The sequence below is a fragment of the Trichophyton rubrum genome (genome assembly GCF_000151425.1).
Source record: "Trichophyton rubrum CBS 118892 genomic scaffold supercont2.5, whole genome shotgun sequence".
Classification (NCBI taxonomy): Eukaryota; Fungi; Ascomycota; class Eurotiomycetes; order Onygenales; family Arthrodermataceae; genus Trichophyton; species Trichophyton rubrum.
Window position 1 is genome coordinate 413,999 of NW_003456424.1, and position 12,224 is coordinate 426,222.

Here is a 12,224-nt window from a genome sequence, read left to right on the forward strand (position 1 = left end):
AATAACTGCACTTGACTCCCCCAAGTTTCAGTTTCTCGTCTCTGCCCTCAGACTCGCACCCCATCCGAACCGTCGCCGTCTCGCGTGCCCATCGGGAATACCAAGGTATTTCAAAAGGGGGAAACCGCCGTATGTAAAAGGACGGAAGGAAAAAGGAGAAGAGATAATCAGAGCATCGGGCCTCAGCAGGAAGAGAAGCCGGATCGTCATCCTTCGAGCCGAACTCGCGCAACCTCAGCAGGCCTATGGAGGGAACGGCCTGAACGACCTGAACGACCAACACTTCATCCTCTCTCCCCTCTGCGAGGGCAAGGAAAAGACCAGAAAACGGATATAAAAACAGAAAAAAATTAGAACGACAACTGTAGGCCCGTTTCCCTTCCCCTGGAGCGGGCGCCGAGGCTTGTCATGGCCCTCGATACAAATGCCATCGACTCCTCGACTGTCCCGCCAACAAGACACCGGTCTATCCTGTCGAAACTGACCAGCCGCTTTGGAAACCGCAATCGCAACATTTCGGAGTTCTACGTGCAGCCAGATGATCCGTGGAAGTCGTACCACCCTGGGGAGATCGTCAAGGGCGCGGTAGTGTTGACCGTGGTGAAGCCTGTCCGGATAACGCATCTGGTTGTCTGTCTACATGGTTACGCGAAGGTCTTCAAGAACACGGTTGGCCCTGGTGAGCATGCAGAGGAGTCGGGCTACCTGGGGCCGGGACGTGGGCGCAGAGACGGCGAATATCTGGGCAACGGCTTCACCTCGCTGTTCGAGGACGAGGTGGTCCTGTGCGGCGATGGAAGGCTGAAGGAGGGCATCTACAAGTTTCGGTTCGAGCTCTGCTTCCCTCCATATTCATTGCCCAGCAGTATCAACGTCTGTCTTGACCAATTCCCCCTCCTTCCCTTATTTTGCTTACAGTGTCGGTTTCTAATGGTGTTTTGTAGTTCGAGCGCGGAACAATATCGTACATGATCACATCAACTCTCACACGACCGACGACCATTACCCCTTCAATGTCCTGCGATAAACGACTTATCCTCATTGAGAGAATCGACATTGCTCCCCTACCTGCTCCCAAAGCTCGTGTTATAACTCTTGAACCCATATCCGCAAGGTCGAAGTCCAAACCAAGAAAGAAATCTACTTCTGGTGAACGAGGGTTCAATGGTGCTGCAGGCCCGGCATCTCTTGAGCCATCGTCTTCGCAAACGTCTGAGCCAAAGCCCCCGTTGAGTCCCGTACCGAGTGAACAGAGCACTTCAAGCTACCTTAGCAATAGCACACAGAGCTTCCAGATTATCAGCGAGTCAAATACCGCCAGAGATTCAGATACCATAGCAGCCACGACCAAGCTTCTCCGCGGCGGAGGCTTGCCGGGCGATGTCCTGCCACTCAGAATTATGATCAACCATACCAAGCCAATTCGAAGCCCTCATGGGATTATTGTCACGCTGTATCGTCAGGGAAGGATTGACATGTACCCTGCTATTCCCATCGGTACTCCAGCCAAGGGTAAAAGGCCGGTTTACGAAGACTACTATCCTAAATCACGAACAGGGTTGGGAGGTCTCTCCTTTGGCGCGACTAGGACTTGCAGTGTCTTTCGAAAGGACATGTCACAGATATTCTGTCCGCTGATAGTAGACCCCAATACCATGACCGCAGATATAAAGACCTCAATTCGAATTCCTGAGGACTGCTTTCCTACGATAACGCGCGTCCCCGGCGCAATGATCAGTTTTCGCTACTATGTTGAAGTGGTTATGGATATCCGGGGAAAGCTGGCTGGCCAGGACCGCTTCCTCCCACGGTTAAATATAATGAACTCATCCTCCAATAGTTACAATCATTGCGCTGCCCCCCGTGGGTTTAACACGGTGGAGACATCGAGAGGAGGGACGTCTACCACTTCCAGCTGTACGGGGAACATACTGGACACCGACCAAGTGCGAAGGGACAAGAGTGTCATTGTCTGCGTCTTCGAGGTTGTCGTTGGGTCAAAGGATAGCGGTAGAGGCCAGCAGCAGCAGCAGCAGCAGCAGACGTCCAGCGATGAAAGCGTTCGTCAAGACTACCCGGCTTCAAATATAGATCAACATACTCAGCCGACTACCCCGGAAACCGTTCGCGAGCAACAGCAGCAATATCAAACACCACAATTCACTCTGCAGACAGGTCTCAAGGCAACCGGGATTTGGATAATGGTTATGGCGCTGGATCTGGAGACCGGGAGCCATGGCATGCCCGGCCTCCCGACCAGTACGTTATAGACCCTCCGCTGGCTCAACCGCAAGAAGACATTGATGAGAAAACGCGGCTACGCCGAGCTGAGGCGATGCTCCTACCCAGTGCGCCACCAGCATCTGATGAAGCTGGCCCGTCGAACTCTACACTTGCTCTAGCTTCGGCACCGGCCCTCTCAGAGCACCGCGACCTCTCGTATTTCGAGACCCCTACTCCTACCTACTCTGCCTCTGTTTATATGCACTCTCACCCTCCTTCCGCCCCTTCACCCGATACAATCACCCCTTACTCTGCCCACGAATCATGTTCCGCCCTTCAACACCCTGGCGCGTATCTTCTGTCTGAGAGCGCTGCTGAAAGCTCGTCTCGCCCCAACTACCACCAACCCCACTCAACCTCCGTCCCTTCAGATGATAAGCAAGAGCTAGAAAAGCAACGGCTCCTCAACGAGAGAAGCGCTCCGCCGGACTCGGACGCACCAGAGTCAGCCACCGGTGGGCCCGGCCAGGCCACCGCTCCGGCTTCTGAAAACGGCGATATCCGCCATCAACCCCTACCCTCTGCCCCTGTCCTTACAGAAGACGACATCATAGGACAATCAATAGCAACAGGGGAATCCCTTCCCAGATACCAACGATAGACGGAGAATGTGGCTATGCAATGACCAGGACTGGACGGCGTTCAACATACGGAGTTCTACTTTGTTTTCCTATACACGGAGTTCATTTCCTTTCCTTCGCACCTTGTCGTTTTCTACCATTCCATTCTTCTAGCCGTACTTACTTTTAAACTTTTCTGAGGCATCGACCGGTGCATTTCATTCCTCGATAATACCACGAATATCTCAACGGCAGCTACTGTTAACTCAATGACTAGCCCAGCAATAGCTTATAGTATTATATTATATAGCATGCATCCTTACCCACCACCACCTAGGGGGTTCCACAAACGGTGTCATTTTTGCTCTCCGGTTATTTTATCAATCCAAATAATATAACTCTTTACCAGCATCCGAAGAACTTGCATGATCGATAAAACTAGCATCTCAGACATGCTACAGGGAGGGGACTGGATATCCCGCTCCATGTGAAAAGGGGTGATCTTGCTGACGCCCGGGCTCCTTTTCATCGCGTTGAGATCGCAACCGATCCTTGAATGGACCCTAGCCAACGGCCAAATCCGCTTGCTGCAATCAAGGGTTGACTAATGGATAAGAATGTGTCATGCAATGCATCTCCCTTACCAAGCATCATGTGTTTCATGGGGTTTGGCATCCATGATGGCGAGCAATCCCGGCACAGCGTCTCGTCCGCTAGCCAGGACTTAAGTCTGCTGATGGAGAGACAGGCGGCTTCGGGGTGCTGCAAGAGAAGCAGTTTCCAGGAATTATGCTGATACACAGTTATTCCAATACATTACTCTACGTCTATTCGCCACGTTCTCTCCTTCAGTATATACCTTGTGTGCTACGGTTTTGTTTTAGCTGGTTCCGCCTCTACGCAGTTCGATACCCCCAGGACCAGCAATAATAGCAAAAGGCTCCCTTCCGCTGGGCTTGATACAGCGTTCTAGCCAAGCTGTCGCTTTCCTCGTCGTTTCTACCGATATATGCCTGCTTATTCAGACCCAAGATTAACGATTTGGCACGATTGTGGGCCTGGTGTTGCCGTGAATGTGGAATCCTTACCAATGGTACGGCTGAGCAGGTTCCGATATTACGGACTTGGTTGCCCTTGACATGAGGCCAATATGCGTCATCAAAAGACCATGGGTGATGTTTCTTAATGTACCCTCGTTATCATGACCGTCAGAAGCACGTCATGGTCTAGTTGAGACAGATATTGAGGGGACGTTCAGCCTGCACATAACTATGTTGGGTACCTACCCCCCAGCATGGCCTTATATTCTCTCCAGCTTTAAGCTCAATGCAGCTTTCCTCTGATACCCACCTTACATCATATGTTTACCGACCCTTTTTACTTGGCTGGCCGTCGCATAAAGTACAGAAACTTCAATAAATGCAACAGAGCCGAATCCACCATGCATGATTCGATTCCATCAGAATTTTCAACGTAGGGAAGGAAACTTCTGACGATTGGAAGGGAGATGGTGAAGCTGAGTACTTTGGTCCCCTTGGTTTACACCACCACATATCAGCGCAGTATTCAAGGCATATACCCTGCTTTTTGGCTGTTTTATCCCAATACATAGCCATTGATGTGCTAATGGAAGCTGCAGCCTGCGGATAAAGAGATCTCTACGAGGGCAGCGTCTCTTTCTCGCCTATGGTGGCTTAGACTCGCTTCAAAACGGATTCGCGCGCGCTACAATGATTAGCAGAAGAAATGCACTTAAAATGGGTCTCTGTACGTTTTGCAGTTTTACACAGGGGGGAAAGGAGACTGTATCAATTCTTTAGTGAAGTTGTTGATATCGCGTCCTTGAAATCGTTATCGATACCCTAATTATTTGAAAAACGATGGCATTGCCAAATTATACATGGCAGCATACCAGTCAAGAGCTATATAACCCCTTGTTTTGCAGTTCAATTCTCATGCTGTCTGCCTCGTGGCCTTCCATATTGAATGGCCTTTTGGACCTCCTGGATATCTCCTTCCCTGGGCGCCACATCAATGATAGCTTGCAACAGTTTCTCACGGCTGAAGATAAAAAGTTCGTTGCACCAAGTACAGGGCTGTATTGAACGAACGTTCTTGACCGAATTTGCCTCTTGAATCCAAAAGCAGTTCTTTAACGGTATGACAACCCATTTTTTCTAGTATATGGATGTTCTGGGCTTCTAGCCGTTTCCAAAGCCGACAATCTTCTCCAATACTCTCTTACCGAATACATCTATAAGTATCTAAATATGTAAGTTTTGCTTGGTTATATTGAAGGATATTTGATTTTCTTTTTGCTAATAGGTCAATTTAGTCACCTATTTTACCCTGTGGCTCTGACCAAAACTCTTGGTCCAAATAACGAAACTTGAGGAATCGGCTAGGAATCTGCGGATGGAGAGCCCAAGGCCACTCGAATGCTCATCGGTGGAAGATTTTTTATCCCCCGCTTATTCGCAGCCATTTGAATCGACAAACACCACCAATGCGTCCTTTGGCGAAGTCTTAATGACCAAATTAGGTAAAACACGTTGGTATGTCTCTAGAAGTGTTCATTTGAGCATGGATACACCCTGCAATCTGCCACTTGAACTGAACAATGTCAGAACCCGAACCCCATGTTTATAGATGCGGAGAAAAAAATCCAATGCTCTCTAGGCTAGTATCTTCTAGAACACAGATATTCTAGACTGTCTTATCAATCACAGTGTTGTTGAGGACGCATACAAGAACTATCTCTGATTTTGCGCGGATGGCTGCCGGGTTCACAATTCAGCCTCGAAGAAAGGGCTTTCAAGGGGGATAACTGTATCGTCTACCGTCTTAGTGTTGAACGAACCCTAGATCGTGATCTGTGGATAGTCTTGCTAATTCTTGAATGCCAAGTTAGCTGTGCCTTTAAAATCAATTATTTATTTTGCTACATTGTATACCTCTAACCAAAAATCGTTGATTAGAGAATAGCATGATAGTAGCTGAGCAAATATAGGTATTGTTTTTAACCATATTTAAAGGCTAAATGGGATGGATCATTGTGGTATTCCAGTCAATTGTAAACTCAGCCACGCCACTACCAAGACACAAAATGGTCAAACAATGTGTTTGTAATAGGTTTAGGATACCTAGTGCCTTTAACGTATCTAGTTGTCCAGTAAATACGTTGAGGGGGCAAAAGCTAATGTTAAGTATATATACCATTGCCATATGAACGTCGCAGTTGGCAGCCGAAATATAGTCAACGTCCATAATTGACTGGGCATCAGGGCGAAGGTTAAGCCCGGGTCCCTCCTAAGCCTAGATCTCACTCGGGACTATAGAGCCACGATAATGGAACCGCCAACTTCAAGGTAGAATATACACATAATAGGGGTAATCGCCTAATGTAAGAGGTGGTTCGTGCGCACCGACTATCCGAATAGCCCCTCCAAATGTTGGGGCTGATATTTCTTACTCTTGGATTTGTACCATATTGCCAGTTCCTCTGTGCTTGAAACACGGTCACCGTCTCCTAAAGTTTTAAGGTAGTGTGTCAATTGTGGTCCATAGCGGGTTGAGAGGATAACCACTACCTTGCATCGAAGATGTAGTTGCAATTCATACATTCTGGCCGGAAAAAAAAAAAAAAAAGGGAGGGTGGCAGCCATAGAATAGCAGGCATAGCAACGTTTCCTTTGCGGCTGGGGCTTTGCAGCTGCAGGGGTAGTTAATAGGCCACTGTATGTTGCCATACTCGGATACCCTCAAGCTGAGAAGAGCTTGAATCAGACACCGTAAAAAACCTAGTTTGGTTTTGAACTAGCTCCCCGTAAAACTGAAAGCAAGGAACTTACTCGGAAGATACGGGCCTGGCAAAATTCAAGTGCTTGCTTAGATGGAGAGAGCATACCCAGACATATATAGAGTTCTTGTAGAGAGAATCGGTCAGCTCGTGATATGTTGGAGCTTGAGCTCAGGCAGATCAGATTGCTGATCCATCATATTATTAGTTAACCCCTAAAAGAGTAAGGTTTGGCTAACTGATCCCCAGGCTGTGCTGAACCTTTCCTTGTACCCCTCTCCCACAGGTGTGATGTTGTGATCCTTCATGCAAGTGCAAGGAAGCTGATGTTAGTCCAGCCAATCGGGAAACGCAAGCAAAGAAGGTCGGCTGGCCGCTCCTGCAGCGGGGTTTGATGGTTTAAATCAGAGCTCTTATTTAAGTCGTCCAGAGCTCCCCATCATTGCAATGATATTGTGAATATCTTTGAGCGCCAAGGATGTTTTTTTGTCCACCATGGCGGCGGGCTTTGGCTTTTCAGTCGGTGACTTTATTGCTTGTACCAAGGTAGCTAAATCAGTATATCTAGCGTTCCGTGAAGGCACAGGGGCAAGTTCAACTTATCAGCGGGTTGTGGCAGATCTGAATGGCCTGTTATGCGGGTTAGAGGAGATACGCTGTCTAGAGTTCGATGAATCACAAAAACACCAAAAGCTAGCTCTACAAGAAGCTGCAGACCAGTGTCAACAAACAATTGAAACTTTCCTTTTACAACACGCCAAATTCAAGGCATCACTTGGAAAAGAACACACAGCCTCTAAGTTCAAGACACGTTTTCACAAAGTAGAGTGGGCGTTGTTTATGAAATCCGAGGTCGATAACCTGCGGACCCAGATACTTGGTCACACGACGACCATAAATACCCTCTTGATAACAATGCAATCGTGAGTATTTCCAGCGCAACTGGGTGTTATTTCCTTTTCAATGTTGACGTGAGGCTGTAGATCCACAGCAGCTCTACAAATAAGCAACATCAAGGATTATAGCCAGGCTACATTGGAACAGTCAGCCTTGCTTATGAAGGAAACGCAGAATCGTATAGGCCAGACTCACAACATGCTCGGGACACAAGCAGACACGCTTAGCAGAATACTGAATATTCTGGAAGTTCCGAACACACAACCAAACATACGGGATGTGCGATTGGTCATGATGGAAGCCTTCGACATGAACATGAAGGTGTATAGGATGGCACTTGATTTACAAAAGTCCCAAGCCCAGCCACATGTTGACTATGAAGCGCCTGCTTTACCACCACAAATAGAACGACAGCGCCCCGTGGAGCTGGAAGACGCACATGGGAGAGTGACGCCTTTCCACGTCGAGTTCATCAACTCCTTCGAGGCTTTGCAAGCAGTATTGGAAGCTCGATTCCGCAATGTTCCCGGATGGAAGAAGGTAAAGAATATGGAATATGTTATGAAGGAATCCAACTCAAAGCGCCAGCTAAATTTCAAAGCACCATGGGAGTCGGTCTTTTTACCTGGTAGGAGCGTGACCATGAGTATGGTGTTTTGGATGCCGCCTCCATCCGGGTTGAGGTGTCTGGGTTGTCAACTGGAAAGCCAAGAGAGCGCAACGGGATACGAAGTTCAGTGGTAAGAAAAACAATTCATCCGTTTGACTTCTTCCCTCTATTTGATGGGGTCTGACTTCATATTCTCATCACAGCCAGGGACCCAATTGTAAGCTGTGGTATGAACGCGTAGTGGACCTGGAAAAGCCGGCCTGGAATACATCTTCCAGGCCTTTTGACATATACCCTCCACGACCGGAGCCAATATGGCCTCCGAAAACTGAAGATGCAATTCACGACTTCCGGCGTGTACAAGTGCGGCATACAATCGCCTTCTAGTCTTGAGATTCAATCTCCATGTTATATATAGCAAGATCGGACTATTAATGCCCATCAAATGCATTTATGACTCCCCATGAATCACTAAACAAACCCACCCTCGAAATCTCGAGGGTTGAAGACGGGAGGTCAGCATTACCTGTTTCGGAATTGAAAAGAAATACGGATAATTTTCACCCGTAACTCCGCTATTGGCCAGATCTCCGCATTTCCCTGCCAATAGGAAGCCGCATTTCTTTAATTACATAATCCTGGGGTAAAAGCAGCCCGATTCCAAGCCTTTTTAAGAGAGAAGGCTAAGGAGAAGAAGAGAACAACATCGCCTTCGTGTTTTCTGCAAGGATTTTTCCTTTGTCCTTCTTTTCGATCACTTGAAGGCACGTCTATTTGCAATCCGGACTCTAGGGGTAAGTTTTCCTGTGGTAAGAAGTGGCTCTTTTGATAGACGATCGCGTTTGCCCATTCATGTGCTATGGAAGAAATTGATCAGTGACATTTGCGCGAAAAAGGACCACAGCAACTAATTTGAGATGGCTTCACTAGACAGATTGAATCAACAGTCGAAGATCATTCGCCAACACTGTGTATCTTCTTAACTATCGGCATATTTTTGATTAAGAACCATCCTCCGCGACCATGGCTCTCAGCGGTTCCTTCGCCGCGTTCCTTATCGTCTGCCGTAAGTTTGGGCCATAAACTCAGCCCGGCCAGCCAAAGAAAGGATTGCGCTGATCAAGCATTAACTCTTTGCCTATCTATATAGCAACCTGTTTCTTTCTTGGGATAATCTTCTCCCTCTTTCCCTACGACTATCCGTTGCTATGGTCCACGGCGCCAACCCCACCATCCCACTACGACTATCTCGAGGCTCATTTGCGCTTCCTCCATAGCTCTCCGCCATTGATTCCACGCATTCTTCATATTGTCATTGCAGTTGGACTTCTCGGTTTGATGATGAAGCTTTACAAACCAACCGAATCCAACATGCTCTTTGATGGCGCCAGTTTGGTTCTTTACATGTGCGGTATTACTGTCTACATTGCCAACATAGTCAAGGGACTCCGTATTGTTACAGAGGGTGACTACGGAGCGTCAGCTGCTGCGGACGCTGCTGCTGCCGCTGCCGCCGCAGCAGCTTCAGGTGAGAGTGAAGATGATGTTGGTAGTGTCCAGCAAGTACTTGGTCGAGAGGATAGCATGAAAGTCCTAGCAGCAAGTAACACCATTTTGGCATTGGTTTTGATTGGTGTTTTGGTGCTCCAGGCAGGCCAATGGTATGCTGATAGAAAATCCCAACAAGAAGCAGAACTGATCAGGAAGAAAGAGGAAGAAAGCGCAGAGAAAGACAGGACTGACAAGGACACATCCCCCAAAACTGCAAGGCAAAGTAGCAGTTCCGCTGCTAGCAAGAAAAAACAATGATTTACTTCCTTTCTCTCTTAATGTCTTATAAGCTTATATATGGAAATGCATGAAGTATTGCAGATACTATGAAGACCATTCAATGTCTTATAAAAAAATAATTTTCGTGAGCGAGGGATTTTGATAATAGTAATGTAGCTTCCTTGTACCATAATCGTAGTATCGTTTTGCCTTCCAAATGGTAGGCATGTATATATGTGTATATATTCAAAAGAGATGGGCAGAATAGCCAGGAAATTGTGCAAGCAAATATGGATAAGTGGGATGGAAAGAGCATACAAGACACATTACACTGTAAGGGTTTTCAAGCGTTCAGCTGCTTAGCATAGGGCAGTGTCTCCTCCGTAGAGAACGAGAAAGGGCTTTTGGGGATATCAGGGGACCGAGGGCTAAGTGCCTTAGCAAACAACCCGTCCTGAACATCCGCAGAGCTGGCGGTATTGACCTCATTGTTCAATACACCATTGTCTCCAATAGGCTGCATATTCAAGGAGGCAAACCCGGAATCCTGCTCTTGCTGCCGACGAATGGAATCTGGAGGGGCATGGGCTACTGGTTGTCTGCCTATCCGGTGGGTCTGTGGCTGGCTTGATAGATTTGATGGCTGGGGCTGTTGCAGTGTTTGCAGGGACGGAGTAGACGCATTGACGGGGGTATTACCAGTGTGGAATGAGCTGAAAGAGGATATTGCCATGTCAGGCTCATCGGGGGAGAGAGGATGCAATTGTGGATCAGAAGCCAAGTTGCCTGCAGTATATTAGATCACCAGTCCAATTATTGAAACATAGGCGATGAATTCGCGCTTATTGAGAGAGTGGAAATGGGGCGGTGATAAGTGTCTTATGCACTTACCCATGGGTATGCGGGTTAGATCTTTCTCACTGGTCCCCAGTCGCAGTCCCTTTAGCTTCTCGGCCAGTCGATTCCCGCCCGTTGGTGACACAGGAGTCGTGGGACTGAGCGGCGGTGCATTCAAATTAGATAAAACATTTGTCGTTACTAGCGGAGGCAAACCCTTAACAACAACTCCAAAGTTGGCTTCTATCCACTCTTTCTCCTCTATTGCCATATGCAATGCAATCCCTTCGGCGTTATACTGAGACTCCTCCATAATCTCCTTCTCCAACACCTGCAGACGTTTTTTAGCCCATATTGTATGCAACACCCCCTTTTTCCCCGCCGTTCGCGCGGTAGCTCCAAGCTCTGGAGGGTAAATGGCTGGCAATGGATGGATCTGGATGGACTCGCTTTTCTTCACAGTTGAGGCCGAGCTCGGTGGCGGCTCATAGGTGAGTGTGACTGTTGGTGGGATGGTAGCATGCGGCGGCAGCATGAAATAGCAACGGCGGATGTGATCGGTTGCCTGGTCATGGGCTGGTAGGACGGTTTGCTTCCCATCCCACGAAACCTGCCATGAGCCTGTACTCGATCTAGAAAGGTCGTCATCCTCCCATTCCACCATCAAGATCTTAGTACCTTCGTTGCCCTTCCCAGCTTCGAACTCGAAGCGCCCCAACGCAGTGAGGGATTGAAGCTTGTTGGGGACGCGCGGTGTCTCCAGGGCAGCAAACTCGCTGTCCGGGGTGAACTCGCGAGCCATGGCCCAGTCAGGAGCTTTTGATATTTGATTTTAAGGGACGACAGTTAGCTAGTTAGCTCGAGGAGCGGGTAGCAAAAAAAAAAAAAAAAAAAACAAATACTATGCGGACAGATGCTGTTGCCTCCTGTCCCATCCGCTCAATTTTTCTGTCCTCTATCATGTTGTTGCGGTTATTTTTAGGCTGCTCTCCCCTCCCAGCCGTGGTTATGGGAAATTCTAAATTACGTGTTCTATAAATAGATAATTTCTCGATGCGGCTCACTTAGCGCCGCCAAGCCTTCCGACACCGACGGCGGGACAAATCGCAACGTGCGCAGCAGAGGACTGCATATCAAGGTGACGAGGATCCTGATCCCGATGGAGACGGCGCCAACATGGCCGCGACAGAACGTGCGTGTATATAACATCCCCGAATCCAACGGAGTTTGCGAGTACGGCATCTTGGTATCTCTTCAAATAGCTATGCTGGTTCTTTCCCGTTTTATTTGGATTATTGTTATTATCATCGTTAATTTCGAAAGAACCACCCCTGGCCCTCATATAGGAGAATCTGGCAATCAATTTGAGTCAGTACAAGCTTTAGGACATAGAAAATCGGCGATTCTGTCATACACCACTGAGTTTGTCAACCAATTTGCCCCTCCAGAATATCATATCTCGTGAACC

At 48.0% G+C, this 12,224-nt stretch overlaps 5 protein-coding genes across 5 annotated transcripts; 4 read left to right on the top strand and 1 right to left on the bottom strand.

Annotated features, from left to right (window-relative positions):
* On the top strand, positions 1-2,884 carry TERG_04877 (uncharacterized protein; the record flags this gene model as incomplete). The annotated part of the gene is made up of 3 exons (XM_003234237.2): positions 1-873; positions 945-2,259; positions 2,298-2,884. The coding sequence occupies exons 1-3, from the start codon at positions 409-411 to the stop codon at positions 2,882-2,884; spliced, it is 2,367 nt and encodes a 788-aa protein (XP_003234285.1). The 5' UTR covers positions 1-408.
* Positions 2,885-4,723: 1,839 nt separating this feature from the next.
* Positions 4,724-5,236, top strand: TERG_04878 (uncharacterized protein; the record flags this gene model as incomplete). Its single annotated transcript, XM_003234238.1, has 3 exons — positions 4,724-4,931; positions 5,025-5,115; positions 5,179-5,236. The coding sequence occupies 3 exons, from the start codon at positions 4,724-4,726 to the stop codon at positions 5,234-5,236; spliced, it is 357 nt and encodes a 118-aa protein (XP_003234286.1).
* Positions 5,237-7,137: 1,901 nt separating this feature from the next.
* TERG_04879 (uncharacterized protein) lies at positions 7,138-8,536 on the top strand (the record flags this gene model as incomplete). The annotated part of the gene is made up of 3 exons (XM_003234240.1): positions 7,138-7,565; positions 7,626-8,279; positions 8,353-8,536. The coding sequence occupies 3 exons, from the start codon at positions 7,138-7,140 to the stop codon at positions 8,534-8,536; spliced, it is 1,266 nt and encodes a 421-aa protein (XP_003234288.1).
* Positions 8,537-9,487: 951 nt separating this feature from the next.
* On the top strand, positions 9,488-9,958 carry TERG_04880 (uncharacterized protein; the record flags this gene model as incomplete). Its single annotated transcript, XM_003234241.2, has 1 exon — positions 9,488-9,958. The coding sequence occupies one exon, from the start codon at positions 9,488-9,490 to the stop codon at positions 9,956-9,958; it is 471 nt and encodes a 156-aa protein (XP_003234289.2).
* Positions 9,959-10,262: 304 nt separating this feature from the next.
* TERG_04881 (uncharacterized protein) lies at positions 10,263-11,558 on the bottom strand (the record flags this gene model as incomplete). Its single annotated transcript, XM_003234242.1, has 2 exons — positions 10,263-10,705; positions 10,811-11,558. The coding sequence occupies 2 exons, from the start codon at positions 11,556-11,558 to the stop codon at positions 10,263-10,265; spliced, it is 1,191 nt and encodes a 396-aa protein (XP_003234290.1).
* Positions 11,559-12,224: the final 666 nt, after the last annotated feature.